The sequence below is a fragment of the Salarias fasciatus genome, chromosome 19, assembly GCF_902148845.1.
Source record: "Salarias fasciatus chromosome 19, fSalaFa1.1, whole genome shotgun sequence".
NCBI classification, from domain to species: domain Eukaryota; kingdom Metazoa; phylum Chordata; class Actinopteri; order Blenniiformes; family Blenniidae; genus Salarias; species Salarias fasciatus.
This window is the reverse complement of record NC_043763.1, coordinates 18,675,395-18,699,733: the sequence shown is the minus strand read 5'-3', so window position 1 is coordinate 18,699,733 and position 24,339 is coordinate 18,675,395. Positions and strand designations below refer to the sequence as shown.

The following is a 24,339-nucleotide window of genomic DNA, read 5'->3' as shown; positions in this document are numbered from 1 at the left end:
CAGTTGAATTATAAGTTAGAGTGGCGCAGAGGAGACATGGAGAAGTAAACATGAGGATACTTTCAAAAGCAGGGTTTGAGTTTCACTTTACTGTGTTGGAAAATCAGAGATTAAAGGGGTTCAGAGCTTTGCAAAGTAAAAACGTCATAAATGTGCATGTATGGATATGGTGTTGAGTCCTTTGTGCACCACTGCAATAAAAAAATAGACACAACTGTGTGTTGGAAGCTATTACAAGAGCTGAGGGTCACATCTGACAAGCACAAGCTGTTCATTACAGCATACACAACGCAGAGCTGAAACCTTGACGTTTATATAAAAAGACAAGGTTTCAATTTGACCTTTAGCCACCCGTTTCAAATCAGACTGTCTCTGTGTGAAAGTAAATGCGTGGGAAAATATTATAAGAGAGAATGAGATGTGAAGATATCCAGAAAAAACTTCTCCCAGGCCCTGCTGATGGAGTTTTAAAAGATGCCATCGAGTGAAAATATGGATGAAAAGCTGCTAAACTAGAATATCACATGTTGGAACTGCTATTTGAGTACGCTTGATGTTTAAACACAGACAGCATGCATATTGTACTGTCTTAAGCTCCATATTTATCTAGTCTAGATGCATCTGCACATATTTACCCTGATTACACTCTGTGGCCTATTTCATATATCAGTGACCTACATGGACAGGAAATATTACTGTAGTTGGCAAGAAATTAAAGTACACTGCGACACACTGTACAGTTAATCATTGAAACAAACTTCACAGAAAATCTTTAAAGTAAATTCTGAGGCAGCAACAGGTAAGACTCTCCACCAGGGTGAAACAGGGACAGAAAAGAAACGCAGCCGTCCGACACGCCCTGGTATTATTGTTCTGTTCAAAGCAGTGTGGTACAGCCTGAAATGTTCTCACAGTGCTGCTGCTCAAGACAAACAAGTGATTGCCCTGAAGTAGCTTCTTCTCTCTGCTGCTGCCACCAAATAACCCCATTAATCCATCCACCCGTCCATCCATCCATCCATCCATCCATCAGCAGTCTTCTCTCTGACTTTGCACTGAACTTGAAACAGATACATTTATGGGATGTTGATTACAGTATATTAATTGTTTTTAAAAAGAAAACATTTTTCTGTTCTTTTTTTAGAACTACAAGCAATACAACACTTTTAAAGTTAAAGCCAATAAATACTTGACATGTGTGAGTGGAAAAAAATATAATAAACAAATGTAAGACTTCCACCTAATTTTTTACATTTTTTTGATGCTGTTGTATATATGAACCTGCAATAACAAAAAAAAAAAAAAAAAAAGTTAACTGAGGTGGAGATGCAAAGATGAAACAAAGACGTGAATTAAATTAAGTGGAATATGTATTGATTTTGGTTTGATTACGACTGATTGTGGCACTTTGAGGTCTTAGCGAACATGACTTATGGTGTGTGACTTTAACTCTTGGCATTTGAGTTAATGACAGCGGGACATCTCATGACTGTCGAGTGGATGTGAACATCACTGTCACAACAAAAAAAATAACAAAATATTAAACGATTGATATTCTAATAATGTAGATTTGCAAGTTTCTGTTCGATCAAAGAGGACTCTATTCAAAGTTTGACAGCTCCAGTGTGCATTTTTGCTGAGTGTTTATTACACAACACATCAGTTTCTGATCAATATCTTAAAATTTTAAGAATGACTGCCTAAAGTCATCAAAGTTTGTTTATTCTGATAACAGCATTTCACTGATTTAATTTTTATGTTTAATTGTCATATATGTTGAGAGGAGATACCTTCATTCTTTTTGCACAACAATATAAAGCGCTCAGCTCTTGTCAGAGTTTGAACTTTGAAATAACCTCCCGGGCTTTGCTGTTCGATGTGATGTCACTGGTACAGAGAGCGGCGGAGAACAGGGCCTTTATATAAGATAAGAGAGGTGTTTCTCTGTTAGTACAGCTTGACAGGACTGGAGATCACAGAGGAGACCGTTCTTCATTTTATTTTCTTTTTTGGCCCATAATGGGTTACAAACTTTGTCTGCTACTGCTGCTGAGCAGCTACACCCTGGCTCGTGAGTACAAACGCAGTTTTAATTCTATGTTATGATCAAATCTGCACTAAATGTAAATGACATTATTTCTAAATAGTCCATAGTGATGAAGCTTTGGTGTGAAAAATCCTGTCTTGTGAAAAAAGTTGCAGTTATCACTCATGATGTGTCAAACAGCAAAATATCATACAGTTGAGTGTCAGCATGCATCACCTGGAATTACCGGTAATATTTTCTATACTTATTCACTTATTTTGCACGAAGGCCAATATATTGGTGGTTATTCAGGGTGTTGCATTGTGCATGCTGGTTTATTGTCACCTACTTGTATAAGTATGTTCAAATTAGTTTTGGATCCCTAATTCGAGTATGCATATTCAGTTATGATGCAGTGAAACATTTAAACATGTACATTTTACATGTAAAATGTGGCTGAAACATTGATTCTAACATGCAGAGTACAGAATTTGCAGTTGCCGTATTGATCCATAAGAACCTATATGATGGGCTTAAGATGCATCTTAAAAAATCTTAAAAAATACAGTTGAATTCTTGATTTTAGTGTTTTCCCTTTCCACATCTTACACTCATAGACATGTGTCAATTAAAATGTGATCCAGTGAGTCACGTGTTATACTGTACGTCCCTAAAGGTCTTTGTGCTTTTGCTGGTTTGTAGACAAGACTTCGTTTGAGAGTTTGCCCATAAAACAATGTTTTGCAAAAAGGTGTTGTGATTGCTTTACAGGGGGAAAGTAGAGAGCATAAATCCAGAATGTGTTAAAACAAACCATTGAGATAGTAAGGAACTCCATTCAGGAGACAAAGACAAAAACAGAGAACAGTGGCGGGATGCAAATTTACTTCCACTCGAAAGAAATCCTCTCACCTAATCTTTGAAACGGTTTGTCTTTGTGCACATGCGATATTCTAATATTGTCTCAATATTAAATACATTGCTATTGTTCTCCACAAAATAGATGCACTGTGATGAGCAAATTTTGTAACACAAGCTTTATCAGTGAGCAGTGCTGTTTTGTTGTTTACCACGGCGAGTTTAACCTTATCCCGAATCCCTGAGTCTCATCTGACTCACACAACTTTTTGTCCGCTGCACTCAGATGACATTTACCAGGCGAACATTTCATCAGACCTACTGATCATCAACCCGACATGAAGGAAGATGTTATATGTGCAAAAGAAGTCCATCAATGCATAGCACCAATTAAGTTGAACATTATTTGTCTTAATGTATCTTAGAAGTAGACATTATTGTATGGTTCGGTTTGTGGACACCACATATAAGATCAGAGTGTCACACAGTCGGAAAAAATGAATCAAGATATCAAAAAAAAAACAAAAAAACACTCAGTATCTTCACTGCATAATTATTTTTTAAATATATATTCAACAATACATATATATTGATTCCATCCCTATCAATCATCGACCTGACCCTGTTTTCTTTTTTTTTCCCCAGAGGACAGTATTGACAGTGACCAAACTCCAACATGTCTGCGTAAGTTACGCATCAACACTCCTTATTACTGTCTGTTTCTTCAAAAGTAACCATCACGTGTTTGCATCGTTTCCATTTTGTACTATTTTTATTTCTTAATAATGTGCTCTTCATGTGGAAAAAGTCATTTTCCAGTTTTCGTGTATTCAGAGAGGGGAGGGAAGCGGAACGCTGCTGCAAACAGACACATTGACCTGCTGACGGATCAATGGGGGTTTCTAACATGTGACCTGTTTTCTGAAGATAGTGCTGAGGGCACATGGACTCTTGCTCTTTGCTGTTTATGATTTCGGACAATAGCCAATGGTCCGTACTGTTGAAAAACATCTTTTACCTGCTGCTGTGTCCAAAGTCTGCTGCGAAGTGACGATGTGGAAATGTGATGGTGAACAAGAGGGAAAGCTTTCATTTCAACAAGTTGATTTTTTTAGTTTCTTTGAAGTGCTGAAATCCAGATTATCTCCCCATAATTAAGCAACGTACCAAATGATGTTCACAAGACCGATGTGACCATGTTCTCTTATTGCAGTGGCATCCAGATTCAAGGCCTTCAGGAAATATGTGTACCGGTACACAACAGAGAGTCAAAATGGTGTGGTGGGCACGTCCAACCTTAGAAATGGCCCAAAAGTCTCTTGTCAGGTATTCACCAGACGTTGTCTACTTATTCATAACAACATGCTCCTAACTCTGGGATCTTTTCCTGACTGTGTATCTGCCATCACATGTTTACAGGTCGAGATCGAAGTCCCCCAAACATGTCGCTTCATCATGCAGACCACAGACTGCTCTCTCAGTGAGGTGTCTGACATGGATCCCCAGGGCCAGCCGGCCTTCGGGGAGGCCCCCAGCTCAGACGCCTTCAGGACCGCCATGGAAAAGTCAGTGATCACATGTTTTCTCCCATTATCTCATGACACACTCAAATAAGAGACTTTAAATATGTAAGTATAGGGAGGCCTAAAAACCATTGCTGAAGTTGCAAAAAATGGCTTTTCAATCATAAAAATGTGCAAGAAAATGGTGAGAAAATAATATGACAGTGCTTCTAAAATCAAGAAAGAAACTATCACTGAAATCTGCAGGTTCAAAATGTCTTTAAGAAAGTTTACAGTGAAGTGAAACTGTGTGGCTTTTCAGATACAATGCCTTCTTTCCTGTTGAAGCAGCTGTCTCAGTTGGAAATAAACCCTAAAAACATCCAAGATTGTGTTTTTTTTTTTTTGTTTTTGTTTTTTGTTTTTTTTGTAGCAAGCAAACGAGCCATAAATAAACAAATAGTTCATGTTCTTCCATGGTCCATGGATTTTGCATTCAAAATTTATCCAGAGGAAACACAAAGACAATCAAGGAACCAAGCAAATGCAGCATAATTGGAAGACGTATGCACAAACAAACAAGAAAAGACAAACGTTTGCACAAAGCACTAACTAATTTAAAAAAAACAAAAAAACAAAACATAAATTTTATTTTATTAATTTCATCGTGCTTTGAAACCTTCAGGAACCCTCTGAAGTTCTCTGTAGAGGACATGACCAGCGTCAAGCTTTTCCCCGAGCCGGACGAGCCGGTCAACATCCTCAACATTAAGAGGGGAATCATTTCTGCTCTACTTGTGCCCATTTTGGAGGAGGAGCAGGAAAGACTTATGGTCAGTATCTGTTTCCCAACGTAAAGAAAGAGACCTCTTGAGATTTATGTTCTCTGCTAAAGAGTTCAGATTCATGAGGTAACTCAGGACTTTGCTGTCTCTGTTTGTCCCCAGAGCACAGTGCATGGCCAGTGTTCAACATCCTATTTATTGCAAATAGTCGATCCCTTCGATGTGACACTATCGAGAGATCTGTCCAAATGTGATCAGTTTTATGGCAGGGTGCTGCCCAACAGCCCTCTGGCCCTGCTGCAAAAACTGGTGAGCGTTTCTCTACAGTTTTATTTGTGTCCCATATTAATGTGTGTGTTTACTTTCATACTATTTCCTGTTTTTTTTTTCCAACTGCCATTACCACTGGTACTTTTGCAGCTACTTGCTGTGCTGGCATTTCCATCAAGCCAAAAACACAGTTTTCAAATTAAGTTTTCACAAAATGTCTGTCTTTGTTTGCAGCATAGCCCCTTGTCTAAGCTGATCACAAGCTCTCAGAACTGTAACTACGTGTTCGACGTAAAAGGAAAGCATATCGCCACAGCGATGTGCACAGAAAAACACATCTACTTGCCTTTCTCCAATGGGTAAGTCAATGTCAAAGTTCATATCGTTGTTTAAGATTAACTATTGCATTATTTATTTGAAGCAATCAACAGATATATGGTGGTTCATTAAAAAAAACAACAAACAAATCTATACATTTGTGTTCAAAAGGGAGTGAGAAAAAGAAAAAACTGGTTTAATTCACCTACTGTAACTTAACATAATGAATGCACTTTTGAACTTCAAAACCAGGACAGCGAGTGATTTAGATAATTAAATTAGAACATTAATAGCTGTTTTGCTTGATGCCTCTTTTGTGCTTCTGTTCAGAGACAGTGGAATATCATCGATCGTGACTCAGAAGCTCAGTTTACAGAACACCAAAAGAATCAACAACCGAGTGTTTGGTGAGCTTATTTCTTCAACTGCCTGCTGTGCAATGTTTCAGTCCATTGATGTTCTGGAGGTGCATCTAATTTAGGTTTTTATTTTTTTCCAATTTGTGTTACATATAAAAGAGAACAATATCCTTTAATATAAGCATGGGGTGACGCATGGTCATCATATAGTATATTATAGTATCATATAGAACTTCTATCATTCAATCATGAAAATATAGTTTAATTAAGTTTTCGTATATATTAATTTCCATCATTATCAATTATGTTTGCGCACAGATGTCAACCCGGAGCAGAGAAAGCCACTCCACTTTGAAGACCCTGATGAAAAAGCTCCAGTTCAGACCAAAGACGCTGTTCTGAGCACCTTCCAGGAGCTTGCAGGCTTGGCAACTACAGACCAGGGTCAGAGGAGGACCAGCTTGTTCCATAAGCTGGTGTCCAGCATGCGCGTCCTGAGGAATGAGACTCTGAGCCAAGCGGTTGCTGACATGTTCGATACGTCGGGCTGGCTCACCTGGCAGGCCCTGTTCCAGTGCGGAACCCCAGAGTGCACCAGCGCCATCCTCCAGGTCATCAGGACCATCGATGGGGTGTCACTGGAGGTGGATGCGCTTGTCTACGGCCTGGGCCTGCAGGCTGACCCTGATGAAGCGCGTGTCCGCGACATGCTCAGCATGGCTCAGTACAAACAGAGCAAAGCGATCATGTACGCCCTGGCCAACATAGTTGAGAAGTAAGTCTGTTTTTGAATGTTTGAAACTAGTAATAGGCTCACTTCACATGGTGCTGCAGAGACAGGTCACCTAAAAAAAAAAACCTTTATCTGTTACAAAGATTTATGGAAAACTTACATTATGAACACAGATGTTTTTGTGCCTGTTATTTTCAGTTGTTTGTCAAAAGTATTACGACATTTATTGAACTCCAGCTTCAGAGATATTACGTTCATTTCAACATTCATGCAATTGGCACAGGTGATTTCAGTGTTTGTATTTTTCAGTAAGATGCTCTTCTGACTTGCTTTCTTGACATCACTTCCAAAACACGGCTCAATATGAGATTAAGGGGAAGACCTTCGAAACTATTTCTGTGTGCATTATCCATAGAAACAATGACCTTTTCTTAAAAAAAAAAACAAAAAAACAAAAAAACAACCTTCTCCTTTTCTGGGTCAACAGGTTCCACAAATCAGAAGTCTCCCCAGTGGTCACAGATGTGTCAAAGTTTATGGAAACACTCTTAGATGACTGCTCAGGAGAGAACAGAGATACAGATGCTGAGTATTATGTCGACCCCGAGGAGACGTATTTCCTCGTTCTGAAGGTACATCAATCATCAAATGTTTCACACAGATTGGAGTCTAGCAATGTGTCAGAAAGTCTAACCTGGGTTTGCTGTGATTTTTGTCTCCAAATCTCTAGGTTGTTGGAGTCATGGGTCACGCCATGCAAGACGTTAGCCCCAGCCTGCTTTCTTCTATCTCACAGTGTGCAAAGAAAAACGATATGTCATTGTTAACTCAGAAAGCAGCCATACAGGCCTTCAGGAGGATGGACATGAATGATGAGGTAGAACTAAATACCTTAATATTTCTGAATTAATTTGCCGTTCCAAACCAGCATATAAATTTCAGCATTTTTTTGGTCGCAGATCAGAGAAGTTCTCATGGAGGTGTACCAGGACACCCAGAACCCTGCTGAGAAACGTATCGCTGCTTACCTGGTTCTCATGAAGAACCCAGACATCGCACTGGTTAGAGACTTGACAATCGTTTTTGAGAATGAACAAGATGAGCAACTCAAAAGTTTTGTGCTCTCCCACCTCAACAACATCCGTACGTCAAGTAATCCCGAGTAAGTGATCAGTTGGTGTTTTGATGTCTCTTGTTCAAATGAAGTCCCTCACCCCTGAAATAGATGTTGATGTTCACAATTGATTTTTGGCACATTCACATGCTTGACTGATAGTAAAATGGAAAATTTGGCAATTGATTGTTTTATTAAATTGTATTGATTGTAGGGTTACAGAGGGTTTGAGTAAAACCCAGTTGATGCTGGACTAAAGTTATGGCATCAGTTGAATAATTTACTATTCCATAATGAGCAATAATGAGAAAATAAAGAAATAATTGTTTTGTTTCCATTTCTACTGTGAAATTGGGTAATAAAGCAAATAATAATAGTTTGTGAAATATCTCAAAAGGCATGTAGGAACACTGAAATAACAAAACAGGATAAGGACAATTAAAATTTCAAACTAAATTACCATTGCTGTCATAACTGTGTTATGAATTTCAATTTTATCTCAGTAAACTGAACTATATATTGTAGTAGCTAACACAGTGTTACAAAAGAACCACTACTGGAACAAATAAGAGCCTGGCCAGGGGCGGGGCAAATGACGGGGTCCTTTAAACCCAAATAATAACACTCAACAGCAAGGTTTACAATTTCAGCACCACGGAGAGCGACCAAGTCATTTTAAAGTCCATCAAGTGGACATGAATTATAACAAACTAAAGGAACAACAAAAAAAATTCAGCTACATGGTCACTAATAAAAACACTAATTCAAAGCAGTTCAGCACCACGGACAGCGACCACATCATTTACTCATGCACCCACTTTAACTATTTCCACTCAGAACCTGTATCAGTTGCTATAAGGTTTAGTAAAACCTGCACAGCAGACCACATGTTCACAAACACAATGCCAGTATGAAGTACTATGTGGCCTACTCGCCACTGTTTGAAGGGCATACGACGAGCCTTGTGCTCTGCGAACTGGTCCAGAATGCTCTCTATGTCCATTTTGTTTGCTCTTATTCTGAAATCATGGGAGGAGCTGCCTTCTACATTTCCCTTGAGCCATGGTCGAGGCCCAGCTCCCATAAGTCATGCCTCAGGCATAGATGTATAGATATATTGCTGCAAGAATTAGCCCCCAAGAAGCTAATGTATTACAGTTTGTCACTGTGTACAGAAACTCTCATTCCCAAAAGGGATTTAAGCAAGGAAAAAAGTAAAAAGATGTACAATATGCACATGCAGACTTGCAGCTTTTGTTCAAAATGTGTATATCAAACATTTGCTGTCATCTTCTTTAACATGGACTGGAAATGTTTTGTCTTCACTAGAAATGTTTCTTTACTCTTCTTTCTGCAGAGTCGGTGGGTTCATTGAGCAGGTCTTGAGAGAAATACCGACGCCAAATGAGATCCAAAGCAGAATGTCAGGCAACTACAAACTGGACTCCCCTCTGGGCTCTGTACAGACCAACATTATCTTTGATAATGACGCCTTTCCTAAGGAGATGACGCTCGGAGGCAACCTAAAAGTATTTGATGATGACTATGATGTTTTTGAGGTATGATATGAGATTCTTGTTTACAGTTTTAAAAAAGAAAACACTTTTACAATTATGTTTCTAAAATGTTTCAAACTTTAAAAAATTATCTCTCTGAAGGTGGGCATGGAGGGTAATGGATTTAAACAAACAATCGATGCACTTTTTGGAGAGCGAGGTTTCTTCCGTGAATCTATCTCCAAGATCATGAACAGAGTCTCCCCCCAGAAAAACAGAATGAAGCGACAGGTAGGTTTATTTGTGTTTTTTTTTTTATGATCCCTCTTAAAGAAAATGTTGGTGCACCAATGATCCACCTGATAGTCTATGCATGATGACAAACTAAAACATATACTGATAATATAATTTCAGGTTCCACAGAATCTTTTGAGAGACATCACAAATGCTTTCCAGAAGCTCATGGATGATGTGCGTTCCTCATCTTCACCTGAAGCCATCGCCTATCTCCGACTTCTGGGAAAAGAGATAGGATACATGAAGAGCGCAGAAATGAGGAAAATGCTCGAGACTTTCCTCATGTACCAACATGTCTTCATGAGGGTGCTACCATACAAGGTCAGACTCAGTTTTCTGAAGCAATGACTGAGCAACAAAAGCATTTTCATACAAGGCTGATACATTTTTGCCATGCACTTGGTAAAACTAGGATACTCAAGTATTCCCTTATCTCTCAGGAACTCCTATGCAAGTCTAATACACAACATTACACTGAGCTGAATGATAAAATCAACATTGATTAGGTGACCTATTATGACTTTCTGCATTTTTTTTTCATTATATCTTGTCACAGTTCTGGCTGTTCGGCCACAGTTTACAGAGGATTTAAAAAAAACAAGAAAAACATTAATTTCAGATTAAAAAAGCATAAGCTTCAGACTGCTCAAAACATGCTATTAGCTCGAGCTCCTCATGGGTTCTGTCTATGGTCCGCTCTAACAACAATTTGCAAGATGGCAAGAAGATTTATTGTAGCACAATTTTCTAACCAATGGTAAAAACAATTTTCTTTGAAGTTGAAAGAAATGTCATCAGTGTAGCAACTTGCTCTTGAGCCAATGTTTTGGGCAGTCTGAGGGTTTAGCTTGATAACTTTTAAAGTGAGTATCAAAACCTCTGAATTATCCAAATAAAACAACTGCAATTCATTAAGTGCCAATGCCTTATAGCATCATATTGCATACATACTCTATCTGATCATATATTTTTTTACTTTATTTGAGGCAACTACTTGAGGTTTTGAAAGTCATCCAACTGAAAAAATACCCTGTTTTATTTTCTCAAGGCCTTTTCTGCGTTAACATCCAGCACTGAAAATGAAGTTTTTGGTCACTACATCTTCATGGAGAATGCCTTCTCTCTACCCACCGCCTCTGGCTTCCCTCTGAAATACTCACTTGCAGGAGTGTTTGCACCTGGTGCTAAAGGAGGCCTGAATCCTTCCCTACCGGTAAATTAGTGTGTGTATGAGTGACAGTTTGCATGTGTCCTATGAAGCGCTGTCTTTATCCAAACTGCTCTTAAATCCTTCACAGAAGACTGAATTGTCCTTCATGCCTTCCGTTGGGCTGGAGTTCATCACCGAAATGGGAGTGCATGTCCCAGACTATGTGGACTCAGGGATTGAGATGCACACCAATTTGTTCCATGAGAGTTCTCTTAATGCAAAAATTGCCATAAACAAGAACCAAGTGAAGCTGTCCATTCCTGCCCCCACAACAAGCACTCAGCTGTTCAGCATCAGGTACGCGACGGGACCTCAAAGTGACGCAAAAGTCTGTCTGTGGTTATGTCATGCTACTCTCACCACGCTTCTTTCTCTATATGAAATACAGCAATGAGCTGCTTTCAGTCTCATCCGGTCAAACAAGAAAAGTGCCGTCTGTGGAGGACAAGGTAGACTCAGTCGAGTGCCAGCCCTTCATCAGCGGCCTGAACTTGTGCACTGTAATGCTCTATCCTAATGCTACTTCAGCGGACCAAGCCCCTTATTACCCACTGACTGGAGAAACCAAGTAAGAGTCATCATCATTTGATACCTCAAGTGCTGGAAATGAGTCCAGTGAATAAAACCTTTGTTACATCCTCAGGTTGGGTGTTGAGATTCGGCCCACAGGGGAAGTTTCTGAATATTCCGCCACCATCACTGAAGAAACTCTCAGAGAGGGTAAAAAGGGCCGTCACAAAGTGGAAACCCTGAAGCTAACCCTGAAGGCAGAAGGTATCATGATCAAGAGTGTGGCATGGGAACTCTCATCAGTGTGTGTGAATTACTGAATTAGTATACAATGTGCTGGTATTATAAATGACCTGATTTTTTTAATTAAAAAAAAAGAAAACAAAAAACACTACAAAGTTTTTGTTCTATTTCTAGGAGACGACTCTACAGAGGCCACCGTAGCCCTGAAGTACAATCGAAATAAACACATTCTGTCCACTGATGTTCTCATTCCTGACTACGATGTGGAAGCAGGCATCAAGCTGGCTTTGACCGACAGCGACAGCAACGGCTTGAAGATGCGAGGTGTCACCATTGACGTCACAAATAAAAACATCCCACAGATGACTGTTGTTGGACGCACAAGGTACATGGCCCTGTCATTTATCCGATCAAAATGTTCTGCAAAATGTTTGAACTTTTTATCAACCTACATGTGTTTGTTTTCAAATGTAGACTTGACAAAATGAGAAATGCCATGCTGCAACTCCAGATGGCCATTCCCTCACTAAATACTGACGCATCCATCACTGCAAACCTGAGGAAGGAAGACAATATGTTCATGGACATTGAAACAGTTGTCCAAGTCCCCGAAACATCCTACCAACAAAAAGCTTCTCTGAGATACGGTACCTCAAATCATCCACACCGAAAACTGAGTTATTACATTGTTTAATTAGATAGATTGAAATGAAATGTTGGATTTTGTCATTACAGATGATGACAAGCTTGAACTGGAAATGAAATCGGACTTCAATTCAGAGATACAAAAAATGATCCCAAATCTGGAAAATCACCACAGGCAGCTCCAACAGCTTATTGATAATATCCTGGACCAGAAAGTAGCAAAGACTGACATGAAACTGCGACACATAGTCACCAAAGGAATAGAGGTAGGTTTTTCATTTCATTGTTTATTTTCATTCATGATAAATAGAAAAAAAATGAATGCATTAGGCTACATTTCCTTCTGAAGTTTATTGGTTTATCGCTCTCCTGAACTACTTTGTTTTAGTTTATTTTGGCAATATGTTTACCTTCCTTAGAAACAAATGAAGCGAACTACAAATAGTTTGAGTATTAAATGAATTGGCAGATTCGATTCTGATTTCCAAAGACTGTAGTAAGGCTGACTTATGGGAGTGTTTACAAAAACATCCAATAAAGTGTGCAGTCAAGTTTCATTATTACTACACCCTCCTATGTAATTTCTCTTTTTGACCCTCTGAAGGCAGGAAATATATGGCTGGACAAACTGACAGCAAGCTTCCCCTATCTTGCTAATCTGAAGAGGAGCTCTTCAGATCTTACTCTGCCAGCCTTGCCTGAAAAACTGTTTTTGCAATCGTAGGTGTTCTGAAGTCCTTAAAAACTCATTCATCTTCAAAATATTATTGTTCATAAACTGTGTCTTATGTGTTTGCTTTAACTCAACAGTGACAGCTTGCTCCGATACCAGTTCAACAAGGAAAAAATGGCCGTCTCGTTGCCTCTTCCATTTGGAGGCAAAAAGTCAGAAGAGCTGAACATCCCAAACACTCTTTCTGTGCCTGTCATAGATCTACCAGAGATAGGTCTGTATATCCCAGCCAACAGCTATCAGCTGCCAACGTTCACCATACCACCTTCTCTGGATTTCACCGTTCCGCTCCTTGGCTTGGCCGAAGCATCCTCCAAGATCAACAGCAACTTCTACAGTTGGGAAGGGTCAATCGCTGGTGGCAACAACACCGTTGATGTCCCAAGCTACGTGGCACAATACAAGGCGATGGCCCAATCTCCTTTATGCCTACTGTCATACAAGCTTGAAGGTAAAGTCCATTTTACAATTCTCAAAGATCTCTGCATATTTCTAAACTAAATCTTGCTTTTCTTAAAGAGTGGTATCTTTCTTTTGTTTCAAGGAACTGGAATGATGTCTGGAAGACCTGATGAAAATCTCAAGTATCTTCTGAATAACTCCCTCAGTCATTGCCTTATCGACACAAGCTTCAGTGTCTTGGAAACGATAAAAGTTACAGACAAATTGAATGCAAGAGCTAATTACAAGTTTGAAGCATCCAGTCCCTTGGGCCTGCAAGCATCTGTCTACTATTCTGCTCAGTCAACTTCCGCTCCAGATTCAGATGAACTCTCAGGAGACGGGACTGTGGATGGGTCATTTAAAATTGGCTCGTTCTATGCAAATACGTCTTACACCAACAGCTACAATGTCCGTCCATTAGGCCGTGAGGGAAGAGGCCAGTCCACCTTCCAGTTTTATTCACCAATCATCCAGGTGGACAACATGATCCAAGGTGTTTATGCAAATGATGAGTTGAACATTGTGTCCAAAACGAGTGCCCAAAAAGACATCCTCAAACATGTTGCAGAGCTCAAGTATAAAGATGCACAACTGACCCTAAAGTGCAATGCCATTGCCAAAGCTTTGGGTAAATCACTGAACAACAAAGTGGAGCTTGGCGCGTCCAGTAAAATGGCTCTGGTTCGAATTGAGTCACAGGCAGATGATGATGCAAACCGGGTTTATTCTCTCATCACTGGACTCCTGGACTCAAATGGACTCGAAGTAAACTCTGAGGGTACCATCGTCTTCGATGCTGGTCGCGGATTGCACAAAGCCTCTGTTAAAGTTGGGAAAAATGGCCTGACCACAAGTGGAACTAACAGCATTCAGTGCAGTCCCGTGACATTTGAGAATATCTTCAATTGTGCCATAGATGGCAATGGAGCATCAGTGTCCTCTACTACAAAAGCAATGGCTGACGAGGGCAGAGGAGAGATGAAAATTGAGGGCAAAGTCACCCCAACTGAAGCCTATTTTAATGGTGACCTTAAAGGTCATATGTATGATGGAACCACAACAAACAACCTGAATATGGCACTGAACAGAAGAGGTCTGACCCTAACAGGCAACAACAGGGGAACACTGAATCAGATGGAAACTGAGAACAGCCACAAACTAACAGTCACTTTGTGGACACTCAATTTACGCTCCAAGACCAACAACGTCCTCGGTAAAGACGTTTCCTACAAACACGATGCCGTGGTTGACGTGAAGCCATTCGTTATGGGAGTTGATATGACAAATGACCTCAAGCTGTACGATGTCAGTTTGAACAACGAAGGCCATATGAAGCTGGAGCCAATCAAAGTGGATCTCAGTGGAAGTTTGAGGGCGGCGTATGGAGACGATCACAACATGAGACACTCCTATGAACTCACATATGATAATATGGCTGGTACAGCGAAAAGCAAGACTTCTGGAAACTTAAAGGACACCCAGCTGAGTCACAACTGTGAAGTGCAATTTGCCGGACTTTCTTCAACCACAAACTGCGAGGCGCGAATGAATTCAGAGCCTTTTCGCTTTAATGGCACCATTCGCACAATGGCACTGCCTTTCAGCCTCACACTTGAAGCTTTTGTGGACAGTGATGGAGAAATCCATCTCAAGGGAAAGCACACTGGAGAACTGCGCAGCGCGTTCGTGCTTGAAGCTAAGCCGGCCATCCTCGTTTACGCACATCAGAGCCAAGTATCAGCCACACATCAGCTTTCAAGCGGAGAGTCTTCCACTAATCTCGACTACGAATTTGGAGGTCTCTTATCTCCAAGTGACCAACGTTTGAAGTGGAATTTAAAATCTAAACTGAATGACCACAGTTACCAGCAAGATATTAGCGGGTATAATAATCCAGAGAAGGTTGGATTGGAGTTTTCAGGAGTATTATTGACAGAGATTTCGGGCAAATCCACTCCAGAAATGCAAGAATATAGTATGAGTGGTTTCCTCAAATACGACAAGAACAGTGACTGTCACATGATCGAGATCCCTTTCATTGAGAGTTTCCCTGCTGCTTTTGAACAGCTCAAGACAACACTCGTACAAGCCTTACAGTCTCTACAAGAGTACCTTCTCAATTTAGATGTGAATCAGCTCATCGCCGACTTTAGAGTCAAGTTGGACCAGCTACCAAGGCAAGCAAATGACCTCATGCAAGCAATGGACTTGGAAAACAAAGTGAATCAGGTAAAAGCAAAACTCGATTACATGATCAATGAATTTGGAATAACAATGGATGACTTAGAGCTTGCAGTAAAAAATCTGATCGAAAACTTGGAATATGTTCTGAAGGACACTTTCACCAAACTTCGTGACTTCTTCCTTAACCTTGAAGCCTATATCAATGACGGACACTTTGCAGACAAGATTACATCTTTTTTTTATAATATTGGGAATCATTTACAGGACTTGGATGATAGATATAAAATTAAGGAGAAATTCATCAAAATGCTCAATGTTATTGACGACATTATTAGACAGATTGATTTACAGAAACTCGGAGAAACCAGTGCTGCTTTCCTGCAAAACCTCGATGCTAAATATGGAATTTTAAAAATGATGAAAAATAGAGTATCTGATATAAAGGAAGCTATGGAAAACTTTGATATTAATGAATCTTTACAAAATATAAAAAATTATCTACTGTCAATTGATTGGGTGGCGTATGTTGAACAACTAAGAAATATGATCCCTTCATCAGAAATAGCAAACATTATGGAATCGATGAATGATGTTCTCGTTAACTGGATTGATGAGTATGAAATACCCAACAAGCTAACTGCAGTTTATTCTTACCTTAAGGATTTAGTTTTGAAATACAATCTTGACAATATGTTGAAACAATTCATGGATCAGGCCGTCGTACTTGTGAATGACTTTAAAATTGCTGAGACAGTGAAGTCAATGACTGACACTTTGAAATCTTTCAATTATGAGACTCTCTATAACAATATCATGCAATTTCTGTATGGTGTGACAGACCAGCTCAAATCAATTGACTTCAGGAAAAGCATTGACGACCTTAATGAGTGGATTTCATCTACGCTTAACGCAATGGAGACGTTTAACTACAATAACTTTGTTGATGAGACAAATAGAAAACTAGCTGAATTTATTCAATATGTCAATGACCAGATTAAGGCGTATGAGATTGTACAGAAAATTGAGGCTCTTCGGGACTTCTTCAGAGAAATTCAAAGTTCCATTTTCTCATACTTGGAAGAACTCAAAAACACTAAGGTGGCTGATGCATTAAGGAAACTGAAAACTGTCATTGACACTACATTTTACAATGACTTAAAAATAAAATTGCAGGATATGCTTGAGGACGCAAGGCAGAGAATCTCTGACATGGATATTCGAGATGAAATGTACAAGTACCTCCAAAGAGCGAGTGAATCCTATACCAACATCATCGCCTACATTTCTAAACAGTTTGATCATGTGATGGACAAGATAAGGGACACAGTCCAGGACAGTGACGTCTATAATGGGCTGAAACGAGCTGTTGATGGTGTTCTGGGCAGGCTGAGAAAAGCTGAGATTGAGGTTCCCTCCTTCACCATTCCACTCACTGACCTCGTCGTACCAGCGTTTGCCTTGAATCTGAACAAACTCCAGGATATCACCATTCCAGCGAAATTTTCACTCCCTGAATTCACTATCCTCGACACATACACAATCCCTGCCTTTACTATAGACTTCGAGGAGATCAAAGCTAAGTTGATTGCAATCATAGAAGACATCCGAGACTTTGAGATCCAGACACCTGACCCTGACGACATCTTTGGTGATCTAAAAGTACTTTACCTGTCCGATCTGCCTGATCTCACACTACCGGAGATAACCCTTTCAGAAATAAAAGTACCTTTTATCAACATTCCTAAATTAAACCTTGATGAATTTAAAATCGTCAATCTTCAAATTCCTGAAGTCAAATTTCCTGCAATTCCAAGTGACATTTGTGTCCCAGTTTTTGGAAAACTTCATGGACAATTCAACCTGAGCATCCCACACTATACTCTGTTGACGGCAGGAAAAATTGAAAACTCAACGACCAATCTGAAAAATCCACAATTTACCGCCAGCCTCACGTCACAAGCTAAATCTTCCCTGGAGCCTCTGGAATACACATTTGAAGCCACAGCTCAGTTGGAAGCCCCCAGAATGAAAAAACTGTTATTCAAGGAGACAGTCAAAGCCACACACATGGCCTTCTCTATTGATCATGACGGATCCTTGTCACTTACCGGACCTTCTGCCGAGGCCTCTGCGAAGACTACTGCCAAAGCTACAACCCCAGTGTACACAGCAGACTTGTTTAATAATATGGCTCTAACATTATCAGATGGAATCAGTGCAACCATGGACACAGCCTACGATCACAACTTCATCATCCCATCAATTAAAACTGCAAGTCAGGCGTCAATGAAGCAAAACCTAGCAGCTACAGTTGAACCAGGCAAGATTACCATGACTGCTGATACGACCGCTGATGGAAAGTGGACGATTCAAGAGTACGCTGATGAGGGTAAACACAAAAGCAATGTCGAGTTTGAGATCGATTCCAGTGTTGCAAAGTTAACTTTTGTAGAGGAAACAGACACCGGGGAAATAAAAATGAAGAAAATGCTGAAAGCTGAAGCTGTGAGTTTAAGCCACATCACCGTTGATGCCAGATGTGAAAGTGAAGTTCCATCTGTCAAGATGAGCGTTCTGGTTTTGAATGGAGAGGCTCACATTGGGGACTTGAAAGTTGCACTGACGGCCTCTCATAATGCTGAATTCACAAAAAATCTGGGGGGCTCTATGTACAACTCACTGGAATTCATGGCCCATCCGTTTGAGATTGTCCTAGATGTTAAAAATAAATTAAACTCAAAGATATTCTTCCCCATAAAAATCACTCATAAGTTGGATATCGAGCATGATTATGGCCTTATCCTCAACGCTGATAAACAGTTTGCATTTTCGTTGGCCTCAACACGATTCAATCAGTACAAGTACCGTCACAACATCAAAGCGGAAAACAACGACATGGACATCTTTCTCCATGCTTCAGCAAATGGGGAGGCTAATTTGGGCTTTTTGACCGTCCCTCTCTCTCTCCCAGAGATTACTATACCTTATCTTGCAATCACCATTCCTGAGGTTATTGACTTTTCTCTGTGGGAAAATACCGGCCTCAAAAACTTGCTCTCCACACCTCAGCAGTCCTTTGATATGAACTTCAAGCTTGAGTACTCCAAGAACCCTGATGTGCACAGCTTCGAATTGCACCTGGAACCGTTCTACAATGCTTTCAGTGACAATGTCAACATGATCCAGGCTCAGTTTGAGGACTGGAGAGACAAAGTAGTTGCACTTCTGGAAGATTCCTACAACCAAGCTAAATCCCAGTATATCAAGCACAAAATTGAAACTTCCAGCATACCTCCCAGAATTTTCAGAGTCCCAGGATACAAAATCCCAATTTTGAATATTGAGGTTTCCTCTTTCAGGGCTGAAATGCCAGCTTTTAACTACTTTGTCCCCAAGGCAGTCAGTACACCGAGCTTCAAAATTCCAGCGCTGGGATTCTCTGTGCCCTCCTATACAGTTGTACTACCAACTTTGAAGTTCCCTGTCATCCATATTCCAGAAACCTTAAGAGATTTACAGCTGCCCAGTTTCAGGCTACCGGCCATCCAGAACAACGTTGTGATCCCTGCTATGGGTAACATCACTTTTGACTACTCCTTCAAATCCACTGTGATTACCTTGACTGCTCACGGAGGCCTTTACAACCAGTCTGACATCGTTGCTCGGTTCGGTAGTTTGTCGACATCTGTGTTTGATATTCTGAATTCCAAAATTGATGGCACAACAAGTCTGACAAGAAAGAGAGGACTAAAACTGGCCACAACTGTGTCCTTGGTACACAACAATTTGGAAACAAATCATGAATGTGCAATCAATCTGAACAAAAGGAGCGTGGACGCTTCTGTAGCAAACACTGCAAAAATCAATCTGCCATTCCTCAATCTGGAAATTAATGAAGAGCTTACTGGAAGTACCAAGACCAAGTCTAGTCTTTCGTCTAAAAATAAATTAAAGTACATGTTCAATATTCCCCTGATAGAGTCAGTAGGCAAAGGGAATCTTGATGTGAACTGGGAACTAGAAACTCTTTCATCTCATGTGTCATTGGAGACTTTCACACAAGGAAAGACAGACATGACTTTAATGGACAGCCTTAATTTTGCGGGAGATCTTGAAAATATCGCTAAATTCTATATTAATGTTAATGGCCTTCGTTCAACTATGAGGACTACCTTAAACTCTAACATCGACAAGCAGGAGAGACAAAAACGGAGCTCAAACAACAATATCTTACTGTTCAACTTGAATAAGAACATGGCTCTTGAAGCTTCCTTGCGTCGTATATTTGGAACCCTCGATTACTCAAGCAGTAACAACATGGAGTTTTTATCTTTCGACTCAAATGGAAAGCACACTGTGAATGGAGAACTTGATTTTGTTCCTTTAACAACCCTCAAGACTAGATTGAACATTGATGCAAGCCAAGCCAGCAGCTTAGGTAATGTTGGGCTCATTCAGAACATTAACCTTGTCGTCGGCTCTGAGAAGCAGTCTTTCTCCTGGAGCGGTAAGGAACAACTGGCGTCTTTTATCCATGCTTGCGACTTCCTCATGTCAAATGATGAATCTGAAGCTCGGGTGGACTTAAGTGGATCCGTGGAAGGTCATCTAGCATTTTTGAAATCAGTAAAGCTTCCTGTTTATCAGAAGAATCTCTGGGATGTGCTCAAGTTCAACCAGGTCACAAGTATGGACGACTTGCAGTTCCTTAATTTCTCGTCGAGTGTTGTGTACACAAAGAGCATGGACGGTCAGGAGTTTGCAATACCGTATAGGCTATTTGAAAACGGCGTCACTTTTAGCGTTCCTGAGGTTAGCATTCCAATACCCTCTTGGTTAAAATCAGTTCCAGACTCAATAAGGAACATTGACATGCGACTTGAAAACCCTGATGTACCTGAACGTCTCACTCTGCCCCCACCAATTACGGTGCCAGCATTTGATATTCCTTTTACCAGTCTCCATGTCGAAGCATTTACGATTGATCCCAAGAATTTTAACGTCCCGAAAGTGATCACCACCGAAGCCTTTGAAATCCTGCTGCCCGGCTTGCCAACGTTATCAGTGCCCAGTTACGATATTGACACAGAATATCTACAGGGCAAAATGTCATTCCTTCAATTCAAGATACCGCAACATGAAGTCACAGTTGGCGGGTATACCTTCAGTCTAAACCAAATCACAAACCCCATTTTCAACTTTGAACTTCCAACCATCATGATTCCACAGCAGAACATTGAAATCCCGGAAGTTACCCTCAGTTTGCCTTCAAGTGTGTTCATACCAGCCTTCGGAGCTCTCAGTGCCACTTTTAAGATTTCCTCCCCCATTTATAATGTGTCAACAAGCGCTACTGTGGAGAAAAAGGACTCTGATCTCGTAACTTCGCTGAATTCTGTCTGCACGTCCACCCTGATCTTCTTGGAATATGATCTCACAGGTAAGACTGGTACACACCACATTTTTGTGTGACTTGCTACTTCTAAGACTTGACGTATATTTCATATTTTGCCTTTGTTTTTACAGCTCTTGCAACCACTGGATATGAAAATGGAGTACTGAATCTGAATGGGAAGTGCAACCTGATCCACAATGATGTGAATGTCGACTGGCAGCATGCTTTGGCACAAAACCTAAGGTGAGGGTCTTAAATCTTAAAAAGTTCTGAATTCACCACACACTTAAAAATTGTGCTATGCCAGTAAAGTGGAAAGCAATAGTAACTTGTGTGATGATGGCCTTGGAAATAGTATTGCATTGACGGCTGTACTAAGTTTTCGGTTGTAGAATCAGTCAGTAAGCTCTTCGCTCCACTGAACACTCAGTAGCCTGTGACTGTACCCTGTGAGGGGACAGCGGGTTCAGGCAGTACTGAGACTGGTCAACACAGTTATTGGGGAGGGGATGGTGGCTGGGGGGCATTTATTGTTGTTTTTTTTTCCTTCAAATTATTCCTCAAGCAGTTCCTCATCCTCTGGTATTGTTAACAATAATAGGGACCGAGCCTGAGCGTGAGGTATACATACTATCCATATGTGTTGCCAGATAAAGGTGTTGATTTATTTTTATTTTTTTATTAACTACTTGCTTATGTATGAAACATTATAAATGGACATACTAGGTCTCCTGCTGGTTCTCAACCAGCTGTTTTTGGCCAAGGCTCCTGCTTTCTTTGAAAGTTTTACACAGGTCTCAATGAAAAACTTGAGTTTCAACCTAGGTTGTTAGTGAATCATGTCTTTAGACTTGTTTTTCACTTCACTTCAGACTTAGACAAACTCCTTTCTGTGGAACTCATGTTTTATGAAATAGGACAAAAGTATAAAACTTACCAAAATCACTCATATTTTACCAGTTAAAACAATATGAATGGAGTGGATTTTCTCTATATTATATGTTCAATAGTGCCTATATAATCTGTTGAGTTAAGCTTTTCCACAGTGTAATGTGTTGTTTGCCTAGTCTGAATAGTTTAGAGTCCAAATTTGATTTACTCGATGCATTGGTTATGTCTTTCAAAATCACTCTATCATCTCATGCACAAGACATGAAAACAAATAAACAAAAAAACAAACAAAAAAAAAAACTGACATTATCAAATATGAGCACTTTCCAAATAAATAGTTAACTCTCACAGCTACTTTTTTAGTTGCCCTGCCTCAAAAGTAAAATTTCTCCTTGGAGATGGTGAATAAAACCTGATTAGTCCTTATCTTGCACATAAAGTCTTGTTAACATTGTTTGAATCATAAAAGTGTTTTTTGTTTCTTTCAGATCAAAGCGCCAAACCTCGCAGGCCGATTCAGCGTAAGTCCTCTTGCAAACCAAACAATGATGTTTATCTTGATTCCCGACTGACCGAGACAGTTTGCAAACACAGTCGGACAGATTACGCTTCACAAAATATTTTCTATCTTTAAAGGGAGTCCCGGCATACTCTCAATATCGACGTCAAAAGTCCAACATTTGTTGATGGGAACTTCCGCTTTGCTTCACGCAAAGATAGCATCACAGCATCCGTGTCTTCGCCGTCCTCTGGTTTTCTTGGATTTCAGTTTCTGAAGAGATCCCCTTCGCAGCTTTATGGAAAACTGTTCAGTCGCCATCTGGTAATGTAATCCTCGCCCTTAAGATCAATCACTTTCAAAGTCGTGCTGTGCATGAATCACATTTGCTCCCCTTAAAGTATTTATTCTCATTTTCATTCCTCCATTGCAGTCTTCACCTGAGAAGGACATCGATGTTCTCACGGCCAAAGCGACGCTGAGAAACTCGGACAAGTTGACGTTTCAGACGACGTGGAACTGGGAGTTCTTCCACGATGTGATTGAAGCCACCAAGGACAAAACTCCTGAGATGAGGGAGGCTGTGCTCAAGTTCATCAACAAGTATCACACCTACCACTTCGGCTTTGATCTCAACCGTGGCAGCATGAAACTGAAAAACACGTTGTCCAACGTCGTAGAGAGGGCCTACCACGAGGCGCCCGTGTCCTTCGACGCAGTGCAGGACGCAGTCTCCAACCTCGGTGATCAGGGAAAAGATCTGTACAGGAAGGCGTCGGACAGCCTGATGTCCATGAGCGCGGAGGACATTCAGGAGACTGTAAATAGCAAGGTTAGACAAATCAACAGACATATTGAGATGATTTTGATGGACCTGCTAGACACAGTTAAACAATTTTTACAAGATACAACGATTCCATGGAGAGAACAAAGGGTGTCTTTATATGAAATTGTCGGAGAAGCCCGTCGCTCGGTTTCACTAGCAACCGACAGAGCAATGACCAATATTAGAAGTGTTGTTTCTGATATTAATCAGCGCATCAAACATACCGAGTTCACTATACCTGGAACTGACATTGTATTTAAGGGTGTTGATGTTGTGGAAGAACTGCAGTCTTTCAGAAACTCCGCCATGAAGCTGATCAACCGTTTTTTAATCGCAGTGATCGATTTTGTTGAAAGCATAACAGCAGGTGCTTTTCAAGTCATTGAAAAACATGCAGGAAATGTTCTCGCTTACCTAAAAGATGTCAACAGGAAATTGTCCCCTCAAGTTGACGCTGTTCACGATGACGTTCGCCAGTTTGCAAAACAGCATACAGAGGATGCAAAGAACCTTGCAGCCGAGTATAAAGATTTCATCAAACTACAGATTCAAGACACCTACAGTCATTTTACTATGGAGCGAGTGAACAACGGAATTAGAGATCTGATCACTGATTTGCAGTTGTTTGTCTATAACACACTGGGCGAACTTGGAGATCTGATAAGAAGGGTCTCCCAGAGCACAGCCCCGTACGTCAGAGTGAGCAACAAAAAAGTGGACGTTGAAGTTCCTCTGCCCTTCTTTTGGAAGTCTTTCAGCGATTGGCCAACGCATTTCAGACAGTGACGAACTTGGATCACTTGATAAAGTGACTTCTCTGTGGTTGTATGGAAATGAAATGATAAGTCTGTGAAAAAAAAAATCGAACTTTGTTTTATGCCAATAAAATGTGGTTCAAAGATATTTTATTCTAAGTACTAATAGATATACATGTGTTATTGTCATGTGAGATTCCTGTAAAACTGTTGATACACATTTGTTACCTTTCAGTGTTTCCCATG

General features: G+C 40.3%; 1 protein-coding gene across 1 annotated transcript; it reads left to right on the top strand.

Annotated features, from left to right (window-relative positions):
- Positions 1-2,019: 2,019 nt before the first annotated feature.
- apoba (apolipoprotein Ba) lies at positions 2,020-24,124 on the top strand. The gene is made up of 30 exons (XM_030117129.1): positions 2,020-2,071; positions 3,530-3,568; positions 4,098-4,210; positions 4,304-4,449; positions 5,072-5,219; positions 5,334-5,480; positions 5,676-5,800; positions 6,090-6,166; positions 6,437-6,893; positions 7,339-7,483; positions 7,582-7,728; positions 7,811-8,013; positions 9,043-9,051; positions 9,323-9,524; positions 9,624-9,752; positions 9,876-10,079; positions 10,807-10,971; positions 11,060-11,265; positions 11,357-11,536; positions 11,612-11,742; positions 11,896-12,106; positions 12,196-12,368; positions 12,457-12,632; positions 12,971-13,086; positions 13,177-13,550; positions 13,644-21,167; positions 21,254-21,365; positions 22,502-22,534; positions 22,650-22,836; positions 22,946-24,124. The coding sequence occupies exons 1-30, from the start codon at positions 2,020-2,022 to the stop codon at positions 24,122-24,124; spliced, it is 13,110 nt and encodes a 4,369-aa protein (XP_029972989.1).
- Positions 24,125-24,339: the final 215 nt, after the last annotated feature.